Genomic DNA, 13,427 nt, shown 5'->3' on the forward strand with positions numbered 1-13,427 from the left:
ACATCAATGCCTGATATAATTTGTAGTTCCCAACTTAGCCCACAGGGGGCAGTAGGAGACCGACAAAGCAGTGTTTAGCTTCTTCTCATAGAAAACCAGAAAGTCTGTGAATCTTCAAGTGATTGTTTTCATACCTGCCCTTGAGAAACTGGAGTACAGAAACATAGCTTTAGATCATCAGAGTGACCAAGTGTTTACTAACCTTACTCTTCCACAGTTGGTATTTTCTATGCTTCAAAACTGATGTGACTTTTACTTCCATTTGGTGTTTTACAGTGGTAATTAATTTTTGGGAAAATTGAACGTTTGTTAGTTTTCTTTGAAGGGATGTGTTAGAACAGTGGTTAAGGTGTTGGAACGCTGATCGGAAGGTCATGGGTTTGAACCCCAGGTCTGCCAAGCTGCCACCTCTGGGCCCCTGAGTATGGCCCTTAACCCTCAGTTGTTTAAATTGAGATAAAAATGTAAGTCACTCTGGGTAAGGGTGTCAGCTACTGTAAATGCCATAAATCATTCACATAGCTTTAACAATGAACAGATTTGCTACAATAGCTTAGGACTGCAGTTGCTTTGAAATCTCCACAAACAGTTCTGCACTGTTTAGAATTAATTTTTGGTTACATAATTGCAATTTCTGACCATATTGCACACAGTTATAGAAGGGAATTATTTATCCAGTGTCATCCAGATGAGGATGGGTTCCTTCCTCATAGCGTCCCAAAAGATTTTCCTTGTCGCCGTTGTCTCTGTCTTGCTCATTATGGATAAACATCTGTAAAGCTGATTTGTGACAATGCCCATTGTCCGTAGAATAGCTAAAGTAAGTGACAAAGCATGTGTTTGTGTTTTGGGGAGCGTATGTACATCAGCTAGATGCAAATGATATGTCATTTGTGCGCAGGAGATTTTACTGACACAGGGTATACATGTTGCACACCAGAGACTGCTGTTGACCCTGGAGCTCACAATGTGAGGCCTACATGGGTGGAGCTAATGGGGAGCTCCTCTCCGGGGACACAATGCTTCTAAAAAGCACTGGGAACTGACATAGCTCAGTAAACACACAGTTACAACAACAACCTACCGAAAAATAGGATCCATGAATTGCTGACCTTGGTAACAGTGAGCGTCCTGTCTAGTAATTACCTTCTCTAGTGCTATTTTTTCATGAAGAATCCCCCTTCAGCTAAATTCACAGAGCTACTACTTTTCACAGAACTACTGTTGTTGTTGACATAAAACAGTTGAAATACAAAAAAGAATGAAAGGAATTGTCTAGTTTGGGAAAAACTTAATCTGTTTTTGATATTGTTGATATTCAAAAATATCAACATTTCAATTGAAAAGTTGTTAATTCTATAAATCATCATTTAAAATGATCTGTAAATCTATATACCTGTATCATTGTAGTGAATTCTATTCTTATATTTTATTGTAATTCCTTGCAGTTACATATATTTATTTGGATTCGATTCTATAAAACTAAATTGATTTGTCGACTGTTTATGACATCATGATAGAATTAAAATAGACTAAGTATGGAATTACAATAAGAATAAAATAGAATTTAACAACATGGGGTGGGGGTGGGATGTGGTTGGGTGTTAAATTAAATTCTACATACCCTACCCAGTTAAATTCTATTACATTGTAATTTTATTCTAGTTTATATTTATTCTATTCGAGAAAGTATTTCACTACGTCATACTGTACTGTGTGTTTGAATAAGACTACATATACCGTATATAATAGAAATGAAGAAACAAAGCATTCTCTAAAGTGACTTCCATACTACTTGTACATAGAAGTACCATATAACCAAAAAAAAAAAAAACTTGTGTCATCACTGACAGAAAGAAGGGCATAAATTTATAGTTTAGTTTACAAACACATTGACGCAGGGAGTAGCATTGCAGCCTCATGCCTTCAGGGTCACCAGTTTTTTTCTTGAGCTCAGGTTAGCATCTGCGAGGACTGTCTGTTCTCACCATATACAGTATGTGTGGGTTTCCTTTGGCTTTACCACTTTCCTCCACCTCCAACAAACTGATACAGTAGATAAGTTGACTGGCAATTTTAAATTCCTCCATGTTTAAATACACAGTGTCCAGTAATCCTGAGATTGTTTACAATTCTGACCTGCAGCTCCAAATTCACTGCCTCAGTCTCATCACAACCAGGATAAAGTGGTTACTGAAAATAAATCAGTTAATGAAAATGATACAGCTGTCCATCTATTTCCACCGATTTCTAAGTGAAATTAATAATTTAAATTATTGATCATGGTAATGTAAAATATTCATTTAAGGGGTAAATATTTCATAACATTACATCGTTTCTGGTTGTTGCCTTTCAGGAACATGAAACAAATGATGGATTTACCTTAAGAATTCATTTTTCCCATCTATCATTCTTAACCCTTCAAAACGGCACAATATGCCACTCAGAGGCTTGTTCAAGTCCATGTCATTTTGTGACTGGCCTATACAAACCCAAAAAAACGGAACCGAATCCTCTTAATCTCCAAGCACTTAAACCCCCCACACTGCACTATGCTCCCCCAAATGCTCCAAATCCTCCTTGTACCCTGAGAATGGACTTCTCAGGGTACAAGGCAGACATGCATCATACTCTTCCCTGTTCTAGCACCTAGCTTGTGGGGTGACCTTCCCCTAGATGTCCAGACAGCTGAGTCCCTGACTGTCATCAGATGACATCTAGCTCTTCCTGAAATACTTAAACTAGCACTTTTAGCAGCTTTTCTGATGTATTATGTCTCAACAGAGGTTTTAAACTGAACTGCTGGTATTTTTTATTGTGTTACCTAGTGAACCAGTATCAGGATGCACTTCTATAAAATGCTCTTCATAAAGGAATTTGCCAAAAGATATAAATGTAAGTTTAAACGTAAATGTAATTTCCAGTACAAGCTTGAAAAACTCAAATATAAATATAAATTTAGACACATCAGTTTGAAATCCACCATGTTCGTCTTTAACACCTTGTGATATTCAAATCAAAAGCTCCCCAACAGTGAGCAGCCAACTGCTAAAAAACCTCTGCAACAAAACCAGTCACACAAGCAAGAGTAGAACCTATGGGAAAAGAAAAACACAACCTCCTTTAGTTTTCTTTTTTTTTTCCCCAGGCTGTTGACAGCCATTTTACTAAATATTTTCCAACTACATTTTAGTCATAATGTATCATCATCGATGGTTCATGTTTAACCCGTGTTTTTTTCTTCATAAATACAATTTTCTGTCTTTTACCTTTACAGATAAACAATGCAGTATGATCAAAGACCAGCTGAACATACAGACAACCCAAAAGACATTCATACCTACACAGTGATACCATTCCAATATATTGTATACATATAAGAAAAAGATTATATGTATACATTAATATACCATAAAAAGTTTTTTTTTCCAATCATCGCCACAAAGTTACAAAAAAATAAATCTACTCGATCAATAAATAAATCAATGATGATTCAACTGGCTAATCTCACCATTCACATAAGCAATATAATACACAACTGGTACTATTTTCAAGTGACTAACAATCATGGAATTTAGTCCAGTGCAGCTCCCAGGGCAGTCCTGGACATAGATGATCGGTCAGGTCTTCTATCATTTGACACGTGTCACCTGAAATATCCTACTTACATTTATCATCATCACATCCATGCACATCATCATCAAAACATCTATAGACAGGTATCACCCTGCTTATCAGATCAGTACTTATGGCTGGCATTGTGGTATTATTCTTGAATATCATTCTCATTTACAGTCCAGACTTCACTGACTTTGAGCGTCTAGCATCACTCATATTCCACCTGTATTTTCTGATATACAAGACTTTAGAACAGATGGTCATTTCCAGGCATAGCCAGTGCCCTGTGTTCCATGCACACACATGCCTTAGAGCACCAATGGTATTGTGGGAATCCCGCAGCATTGACCTTCTCTTCATTGCTTCTCTACACAGAGATGCAGAGTCACAGGAGAAGTCCCCTGATGACAGAAAGGTAGGAATTGCAACTACACAGTAGTCTCATACTCCATCATCTCTTTTGGACTGCCCAGGCTGCGGTACTGGATCCGGGGTGTCACTGGAGATGTGTTCTCCAGCACCAAAATGGTTTTTCTCAACCGGCGGTCGATGAAGTGTGCGTCCCAGGCTGGATAGTTCTTCCTGGGGAGGTCAATGCGGATAACAGGACCCTCAGTTTTTGGTGTTCGGGGGGAAGGTGCAGGAGCCACGCTGATAGACCTCACCTGAAAAACAGGCAGGCAACTCTCCTTGTCCCCTGGCTCCCGTTCCCCATCCTTAGTCCTCTGCAAAGTTCTTGGGGGACTTGTGACAACATCTGGTTGGGGCAGAGGTGTCCCCAGGTCCCCCACACTTCCGAGCCCTATTGCACCCATTCCGTCCTCCATGCAGCTCCACTGTGGCCCCAGGACTGGGCCATCAGGATGGAGCAGGCAGTAATAGACAAACATAAAAAAGGTTCCCAAGGCATAGCTGCATACTACCACACACACAATGATAAGGGCATAGAAGTCTGAGGTGTGTGGGCCCCTGTATGCATACCAGGTGGCGGTGAGTGCCGCATTCTCCACAAAAATCACACAGTAGTATGTGGCCAGGCGGCATTGCGCTGGACCCTCCTTGACATTGAACCAGCAGAAGATGTAGATGATACCCACAACCATGTTGTAGATGATCTCCTCCCACTTGGACATACAGAAGTCTGTCTCACCTTGGATGATCCAGAAGGTCATGGCACACCAGTGAGCCACGACAAAGATGCCAAAGTAGAGCTGGAAGACTGAGGCGAAGAGTGCAAAGGCGATGGTACGTGCACCAATGGTGAAAAGGTGCCACAGCATCTGCACAATAACTGCTTTGTAGGACATGGGTAGCTTGTCATCTCTGGAGTCACGAAGGACCTTCTGGTAGGAGGCAATCATCCAGGCCAAGGAGACCAAAGATGCAGAGGTGGAGAGACCTGTTCAAAGAAAAGTGACGACACAGTGACTATGAAACATTGAATACATGGAGCTTTAATGATATGGTTTCATCTATAAAAGATCATTTTGTGCCAAACCTTTGCATGCTCTTTTCATTTAATTACAGATTCTATAGAAATTCAGCATGTTATCAGAGTGTTATTGCTTTTAAAAACCTGTTTATTCTAAGATGCTAAATATAAAACCTAATCAGAATCATTATGGAAAAATGAACGCTTTCCCATTCTCAGAACACCACCCCTCAATATTTAATTAGATCATATGTAATTCATTGCTAATTGGACATGCTATTGAATTATTAATGAAAGAACAATGAATAATTCATGCATTAAATTATGTCTCTCATTACTTGTGACTCATTCTTCATAAGAACAGCTACGAATCTGGGGACATTTCCTGTTCTTTGACGGTCTAGCTTATATTAGATTGTGAGATCCTGTGAGCTAGTCTTACTAAAAGTATTACAAATAAGTGAAAATCATTCATTAAAATGATATGACAGGCTCCTCATTTAACAGGAGGAAAGTCCTATATAAGGAGCTAAAATCGTGATGTGTTTGTCAGTTTTGCTAATATCACTTGTTATGTCTCAGGAAAGCTGCATCACCTGCAACAAGTTGATGGCAGCTGTTTGGGATGATGCTGCCCGGAACTGTGTGTGTGTGTGTGTGTGTGTGTGTGTGTGTGTGTGTGTGTGTGTGTGTGTGTATGTGTGTGTGTGTGTGTGTGTGTGTGTGTGTGCAGCGTGCTTTGACAGATCCTTAATTTTTAGTTTACAGGTTGAAAAATTGCCTGTGTGTGTGTGTGTGTGTGTGTGTGTGTGTGTGTGTGTGTGTGTGAGAGAGAGAGAGAGAGAGAGAGAGAGAGAGAGAGAGAGAGAGAGAGAGAGAGAGAAGAAAGTAACCTCTAGGGCTTCCATAAAGGTGAAGGTATTATTGAGAGCAGGTCTTTAGTCCATCTAGGCTGTTTGTTTGTTTACCTGTCAGGCCCCTGCTGATCTCCTGCTGCTTTTCTCCCCATGATATTGCCAGACACACAGAGCAACCAAGACAGCAAAGATTTTTCACCCCTTTAGCCCAAGGTTCTGAATGATAATGTGTCCCCTTCAAAGCCACAGTCCACAGTTATATATCCTCCCCCCTCTGCCTCTCTGTCTCTGTCCTCCATCTCTCTCATTTGAGCCGCACCCCGATTAAAATTAAAAGAGATCTTAATTAGCAGTGAACTAATATCTTAATGTACTGTGTTCCCACTCTGCCGCTGGCTGTGGATGCTCTCTGTTCAAACTTGCACACTATGTTTCTGCTTCCTTCATGGAACATGGTGGACAATCTTAATTAAATCAAGCTTCAGACACCCGATCACAAAGAACGTCAAAGATTAGAGCATGGATTAGTTAAATGCAGAGCTGGCAACCTTCTGTGAGAAAACGGAACAGGACAATTGCTTTGGTTTCATAGAAGTGGATAACATCTGGTTGTGCATACTGATCTAGAAATTTAATTGGCAGGAAAGGGATTGTTTTTGGAGCTGAGCTACTTCAAAAAGACAACTCTATCAGACAAACCCAACTGAAGCCAAAAGGATATTTTAATCTGGAAATTCTGTCTGCATTATTTAGATTAATGTCTATCCCTTTATTCATCTATAATAAAGAATTAGGGTGAGGGTTGTGGTGGATCCAGAGTCTCTCATGGGAACACATAAATTTTGAATCTTGTATCATTTTCTTAAGCAATATCACACAAAAGGTAAATTCTATGGTACAATTATACTGTATAAAGACAAAACTTAAGAGTACAGAATTAAATCTGGTCTAGTTGTTAATAACATCAAATTTTATTCCATTTTATACATAGGAATCTAACCAGTGTTGTAATGCAATGGAGTACAAATACTTTGTTACTGTACTTAAGTAGAAATTTCACGTATCTGTACTTTCACTTTTACTCCACTACATTTCCGAGATAAAATGTATACTTTTACTCCGTTATATTTCCACTAAGCATCTTCGTTACTCATTACTACAAAATAAATTCACAAGAAATGTGTGCGACTGCAATAAGGGAGGTTTGGCGAATCACTGCTACTAGATTGTATTACGCACTCATGCACGCTGTACGGAGAAGCACAGGTACGCGCAGCGTGCACGCGCAGTCAGAGCTGGAGCTATTTATCTATAACGTTAATCGGCGGTTCCCTTTCGGAACTCGAGCTGCGTCGAAACGCTATGGGAACGCCCTCTGCGTGACCGTGCTCTGAACCACGTGTGTAATCTGACCAATAGGTTTTGGAACGTGACGTCATCGGCGGGTGACGTCGCGTAAACAGGAAGCTACAAATGGCTGAGTGATGGCTAGCAGACAGAACTTCCAAAAGTGTGTTTTTCCGTGTCCCCGTTTTATTACCGGGAAGGATTCGCACGAATCGGCTCTCGAGGGAGTCGATTGCTCGCATTGCAGCCGCATGGCTATGCGCACGCTTCGCTCCCGGAGAGCGCTCTTCGAGAAGAGCGCTCTCCCTTGCGGCTCCGGTCCCGCTCTTGCCGAGGCAAAGCGGCGCCGGCGCTCGTGGGGCTCGCAGGCCGATTTAGCAGCGGGATTGGAGGCGGATGAGTCCTCTTCAGCCTCGTCTGCTGAATCGAGCTCCGGCTCTCGCGGAGAAGCAGGCCCGATGGCTGCTTCTTCTCCCGGTGCGAGCAGCGCGGCATTACATGTCTCTCCCTCCGAGGAAGGAGAGCTGATGGATGCTAGCGAGCCCGTGGGCTCCTCACAGCCTGTGCTGTATGAGGAGCTCCTCAAGGTCGTGACACGAGCCGTAGCCAAACTGGATTTAGATTGGCCGGTGGAGCAGCAGAAGCAGCGCACACCCAGTAAGCTGGATGAGCGTTTCCTGCGCCCTGTTTCACTTCCTCGGCGCCGGAGCCTGCCATTTTTTCCCGATCTGCACGCCGAGGTGTCCAGATCCTGGAAAACCCCGTACTCTACGCGCACTTCTCCTAGTCACTCCTTGCTTTACGCGAATGTGGTTGGGGCTAAGGCGTGCGGCTACGGGGCAATGCCACGTGTGGAAGAGACGCTGGCTAGCTATCTCTCCCCTAACATAGCATCATCGCTAAAGGCTCCGGTTTTCCCTACTAAGCCGCTACGTGCTACGTCAGCCTAAGTAGGGAAGGCTTACGCGGCAGCAGGTCAGGCCGCGGGCTGCCTCCACACCATGGGTCCTTGACCTCCCGGACAAGGATCGAGCTGTGCTACTGGACGCAACGATGGCTCCTCCTGGACTGTTTGGCGACGCTGTGACGGCAGTCGTACACAAGTTCCAGGAGTCTAAGAAGCAGTCGGCTGCGTTTCAGCAGTACCTCCTTCGGCGATCTCGTGGGGCTGTTCAGCGGCAGCCCCAGCCTGGTCCTTCCGGGCACGGCGAAGCCCAGAGACAGAGCGTGGCCACCCGATCTCCGCGGGCACGGCCTAAGGGCTCAAGGTGACGCCTCCGACAAATGGGCAGTGGTGCGTAGATCCTGATGATCTATGGTTGGGGGGATGGGGCACGCCTCACGCCTACGGTTGGGGGATGGGGCACGCTAGGCCGTTGGCTCTGCCACAGGATGTGCTTCAGAGCACGGTCCCCCTCCAGCGGGCACCTCCCTCCACTTCCGCCCAAAGTCTCTGTACGGATGGGGGAGGCCCGCCGCCTCTCAGGAGGTCTCAACAGCCGCAGTATGTGGCTCCGGCCGTTCGGGTCATGGAGGCCGGTCTGTCTGCCCTGCCACAAGATGTGCTTGGGGGCACGGCTTCCCTCCAGCGCTTCGCTCCCCACCTTTCCACCCGAAGGTTCGTTGTGGAGGGGGAGGGTCCGCCGCCTCTCGCAAGGTGCCATCAGCTGCAGGGCTTGGCCCCAGCTGCTCTGAGTGGGTCAGAGGCCAGCCCTGAGGGGCTGGTTCCCCCGAGGAACTTTCTGACAGCTTGGGAGGAGCTGCCAGGAGTCTCCCAGTGGGTCCTGCAGACCATAGAGGACGGCTACACGATTCAGTTTGCGTCCTCTCCTCCCTGTTTCAACGGGATGTGTCCCACCCTGGTGGGACCCGAGCAGGCTCTGGTCCTGGAACAAGAAGTGCACACACTCCTGAGGAAAGGAGCCATCGAGGTGGTCCCCCCCTCGGTTCGAGAGTCAGGCTTTTACAGCCCGTACTTCGTCGTTCCGAAGAAGGATGGCGGGTTGCGTCCCATTCTAGATCTACGCTCCTTGAACCGCTCTCTCAGGAGGCTCAGATTCAGGATGCTCACCCTCAGGGAGGTCGTGGCTCAGATCAGGTCAGGGGACTGGTTTGTCACAATAGATCTTGAAGACACGTACTTTCACGTTTCCATCCTTCCTGCACACAGGAGGTTCCTGAGGTTTGCTTTCGGGGGCGAAGCTTACCAATATCGGGTCCTCCCGTTCGGCCTAGCACTCTTGCCCCGCACCTTCATGAAAAAACTACCTCGACGACTGGTTGATTCTGGCTCAGTCGGAGTGCCAGGCATTGCGTCATCGAGATGTCATCCTCGCCTGCATGATTGTGCTTGGGTTTTGGCTAAACGCCAGCAAAAGCGTGCTCTCTCCAGCACAGAGAACCACCTTTTTGGGCGTGATTTGGGACTCGGCCCGGATGCAGGCACGGTTGTCACCTGCTCGGGTCGAAGTCATCCTCACCTCAGTCAGGAGAGTGCGGGAAGGCCAGCCACTCACTGTGAAGCGGTTCCAGAGGCTGCTAGGGCTCATGGCTGCGGCGTCCAGCGTAATCCCGCTCGGCCTCCTGCACATGAGGCCCCTCCAGTGGTGGCTCCGGGGCAGGGGGTTTTCTCTTAGAGGAAACCCATATCGTTCCATCAAGGTCTCGCGGCGTGCCCTTTGAGCCTTGGATGTTTGGAAAGACCGAACGTTTCTGTCCCAAGACCCCGTGTTGGGGGCTCCATGTCGCCGCGTGACGCTAACGACGGACGCTTCCCTCACGGGGTGGGGTGCGGTCATGAGTGGCCACTCCGCCCAAGGTCTGTGGAGCGGCCCACGTCTCTCGTGGCACATAAATTGCCTGGAGATGATGCCGGGGATTTTGGGGTTAAAACACTTCCTCCCGGACCTAAGAGATCGCCATGTATTGGTCCGCACGGACAATACTGCGGTGGTCTCCTACATCAACCACCAAGGGGGCCTCCGATCTCGCCCTTTGTACAAGTTAGCACGAGCGGTCCTCTTGTGGTCTCGGGACAGACTCCTCTCTTTGAGGGCCATTTATATCCCGGGACGGTTGAATGTCAGAGCAGATGCCCTGTCAAGGCAGGGGCCGAGGCCTGGGGAATGGCGTCTACACCCCGAGGTGGTGGAGTTCATATGGCGGAGGTTCTACAGAGCCCAGGTGGTTCTCTCTCTCTCACCCAGCCCCGTTAGGTCTGAATGCCATGGTGCAGTCGTGGCCGAGGCTACGCCTGTACGCCTTTCCTCCGATTGCACTGCTCCCTGGAGTTCTGGAGAGAGTTCGCTGGGATGGAGTTCGTCTCCTCCTTGTAGCACTTCGATGGCCGGGCAAGCCATGGTTTGCGGATCTGGTGTCCCTACTCGAGGGCCCTCCGTGGGAAATTCCTCCCAGGAGGGATCTCCTCTCACAGGCGGGCGGAACCCTGGTGCACCCCCACCCAGAGCTGTGGAGGCTGTGGCTGTGGCCCCTGAGGGGGCACAGTTCATAGCGGCTGGTCTCTTTACCGAGGTAGGAGAGACCCTTCTCCGCTCCAGAGCTTCCTCCATTTACAGCCCCCGAACAGGAGCGACAGAACCGACTGTGTCCAGTGCAAGCACTGTTCACTTACCTCCGCAGGATGAGTCCATGGAGAGAATCGGTGCAGCTGCTCGTCTGCTACGGCCCTAACAGGAAGGGTTTCCTGGCCGCTGTGCAGACGTTGAGCAGATGGATAGTGGATGCGATTGTCGGCTCCCAAGCCCTCTGGCTTCCCTGCACCGTTCGGGGTCCGAGCTCACTCCATCCGGAGTGTGGCGGCCTCTACGGCCTGGTCCACTGGAGTGGCACTCCAAGACATCTGTGACGCTGCGGGTTGGTCCACCCCTCTGACCTTTGTCGGGTTCTATGTCCTTGACCTCAGAGCCACCCCGGGCTCCTCTGTCCTACGTGCAGGTGCCGAGGCCCTCACTCTCTAAGCAGGGTCTGGTCAGTGTGGCGTGATTGGACACTCGTTCCTATAGCGTTTCGACGCAGCTCGAGTTCCGAAAGGGAACGTCTCTAGGTTACGACTGTAACCCTAGTTCCCTGAGGAACGAGACGCTGCGTCTCCGTGCCACACTCCCTGCATCCCTGCGGCGCTTACCTTCTCTCACAGGAGCTAGCGTCTTGTCCATCATGCAGCCATTTGTAGCTTCCTGTTTACGCAACGTCACCCGCCGATGACGTCATGTTCCAAAGCCTATTGGTCAGATTACACACGTGGTTCAGAGCGCGGTCATGCAGAGGGCGTTCCCATAGCATTTCGACGCAGCGTCTCGTTCCTCAGGGAACTAGGGTTACGGTCGTAACCTAGAGACGAAAGCCGCAATGACGGCAACCAAAAGCACTGAAATGTCACTATTCTTATTACCAGAGTTGATAGCACAACAAAATATTAATGCAAACAATCCATTCAATACTAAATAAAAATAACATTTATTGTTTTGGTTTTTGTCTTGTGAATATTTTTTTTATTAATGACTGCATTCATTGAACACACTGTTTGTAGAGAACGCACACATACATGAACTGATTTGATTCAAGACTGGCATCATTACATCATACATAAAATTTTGGTGTCCACTTTTGCCATTTAATAATACCATAACCTTTGGCTTACTATGTAGTCAGATAATATATAATATAAAACTCTTCTTGTTTTAAATTCTCACTGAGAGCTAAAACCCCCTAAAGATGAAATCCTAGAACTTCCCCTGCTCTTATGCCTACTGAAAATCACTAAAATTTTACTTTTTACTTCAAGTACTTAAGTACATTAAATATCAGAAAATGACTTTTGATACTTAAGTACAGTAAATATCAGATACTTTAAGACTTTTACTTGAGTAATATTCTAAAAGGTAACTTTCACTTCTACCAAAGTCTTTTTCTAGTACGATACTTGTACTTTTACTCAAGTATTGCTTTCGAGTACTTTATACAACACTGAATCTAACAAGGATTAATAATTTAATTTAGAAATACAGATGTGTAATCCCTGTAGAAGCAATACTGCAATATATACCAATTTCAGGCAAGCCATAAATGCTAACATTTTCCGCCACTCCATGAGTAAAAGCTAATTAATTAAACAAATGGATCATTCAGGTGACTAAAAGTATATACAGTATACTGATCAGCCATAACAATAAAACCACCTGCCTAATATTGTGTAGGTTTCCCTTGTGCTGCCGGAACAAGTTTGGCACGTCAAGATATAGACTCTGCAAGTCCTCAGAAGGTGTGTTGTGGTGTCTGGCACCAAGACATTAGCAGCAGATCCTTTAAGTCCCTTGAGTTGCAAGGTGTAGCCTCCATGGATCAGACTTTGTCCAGCACATGCCACAGATGCTCAGTCGGATTGAGATCTGGGGAATTTGGAGGCCAAGTCAACACCTTGCACTCTTTGTCATGTTCCTTAATGGCAGGGAGCATTATCTTGTAGAAAGAGGCCATTGTCATTAGAGAATACCGCTGCTATGAATAGGGTGTACTTGGGCTGCTACAATGTTTAGGTAGGTGGTACAGTATGTGTCAAAGTAACATCTACATAAATGCCCAAAGTTTCACAGCAGAACATTTCCCATAATCACACTTCCTCCACTGGCTGGATTTCTTCCTGTAATGCATCCTGGTGCTATCTCTTCCCACATGATGGAAAAGAAACTGTGATTCATCAGACCAAGCCACTTTTTTCCATTGCTCAATGGTCCACTTCTGATGAACTTCACATACCAATTGTCAGTGTTTCATTGGTGGACAGTGGTCAACACAGGCACTCTTTACTGGTCTGCAGCTACACAGCCCTATACACAGCAAATATTAATAATTTATTTTATAATATTAAGCACTTTATTTCTAGAAAGAAACAAACTGATCTGTCAGTCCTACAAGAAAAATGAAAGCTTGAAATGAATATCCAGAAATAGGATTATAATCTTATATTCAGTTTATTATGTTCTTATAACAGGAATTACTACATCCATTTTTTTTGCAGTGAAGAGTGTAAAACAAACATTTCAGAGAAGTTATACATGCTTTGGTCTCTGCAAATACAAAGACAAACATGAAGCGTGTTCTGTTTTGAAGCTGTTTAAGACCATTATCATATAGAGGATAGTTTTGCAATCTCA

At 45.6% G+C, this 13,427-nt stretch overlaps 1 protein-coding gene across 4 annotated transcripts in view; it reads right to left on the reverse strand.

The window, feature by feature from the left end:
- Positions 1-2,955: 2,955 nt before the first annotated feature.
- xkr7b (XK, Kell blood group complex subunit-related family, member 7b) overlaps positions 2,956-13,427 on the reverse strand; it is an 80,710-nt gene continuing 70,238 nt past the window's right edge. For all 4 annotated transcript variants that reach the window (XM_047807452.1, XM_047807453.1, XM_047807455.1 and 1 more), the window contains one exon: positions 2,956-5,017. In XM_047807452.1, coding sequence (XP_047663408.1) covers positions 4,047-5,017 — 971 coding nt within the window. In that variant the 3' untranslated portion in view covers positions 2,956-4,046. The remainder of the gene's footprint in view (positions 5,018-13,427) is intronic.

Source organism: Tachysurus fulvidraco, chromosome 23 (genome assembly GCF_022655615.1).
Source record: "Tachysurus fulvidraco isolate hzauxx_2018 chromosome 23, HZAU_PFXX_2.0, whole genome shotgun sequence".
In the NCBI taxonomy this organism is placed as follows: Eukaryota; Metazoa; Chordata; class Actinopteri; order Siluriformes; family Bagridae; genus Tachysurus; species Tachysurus fulvidraco.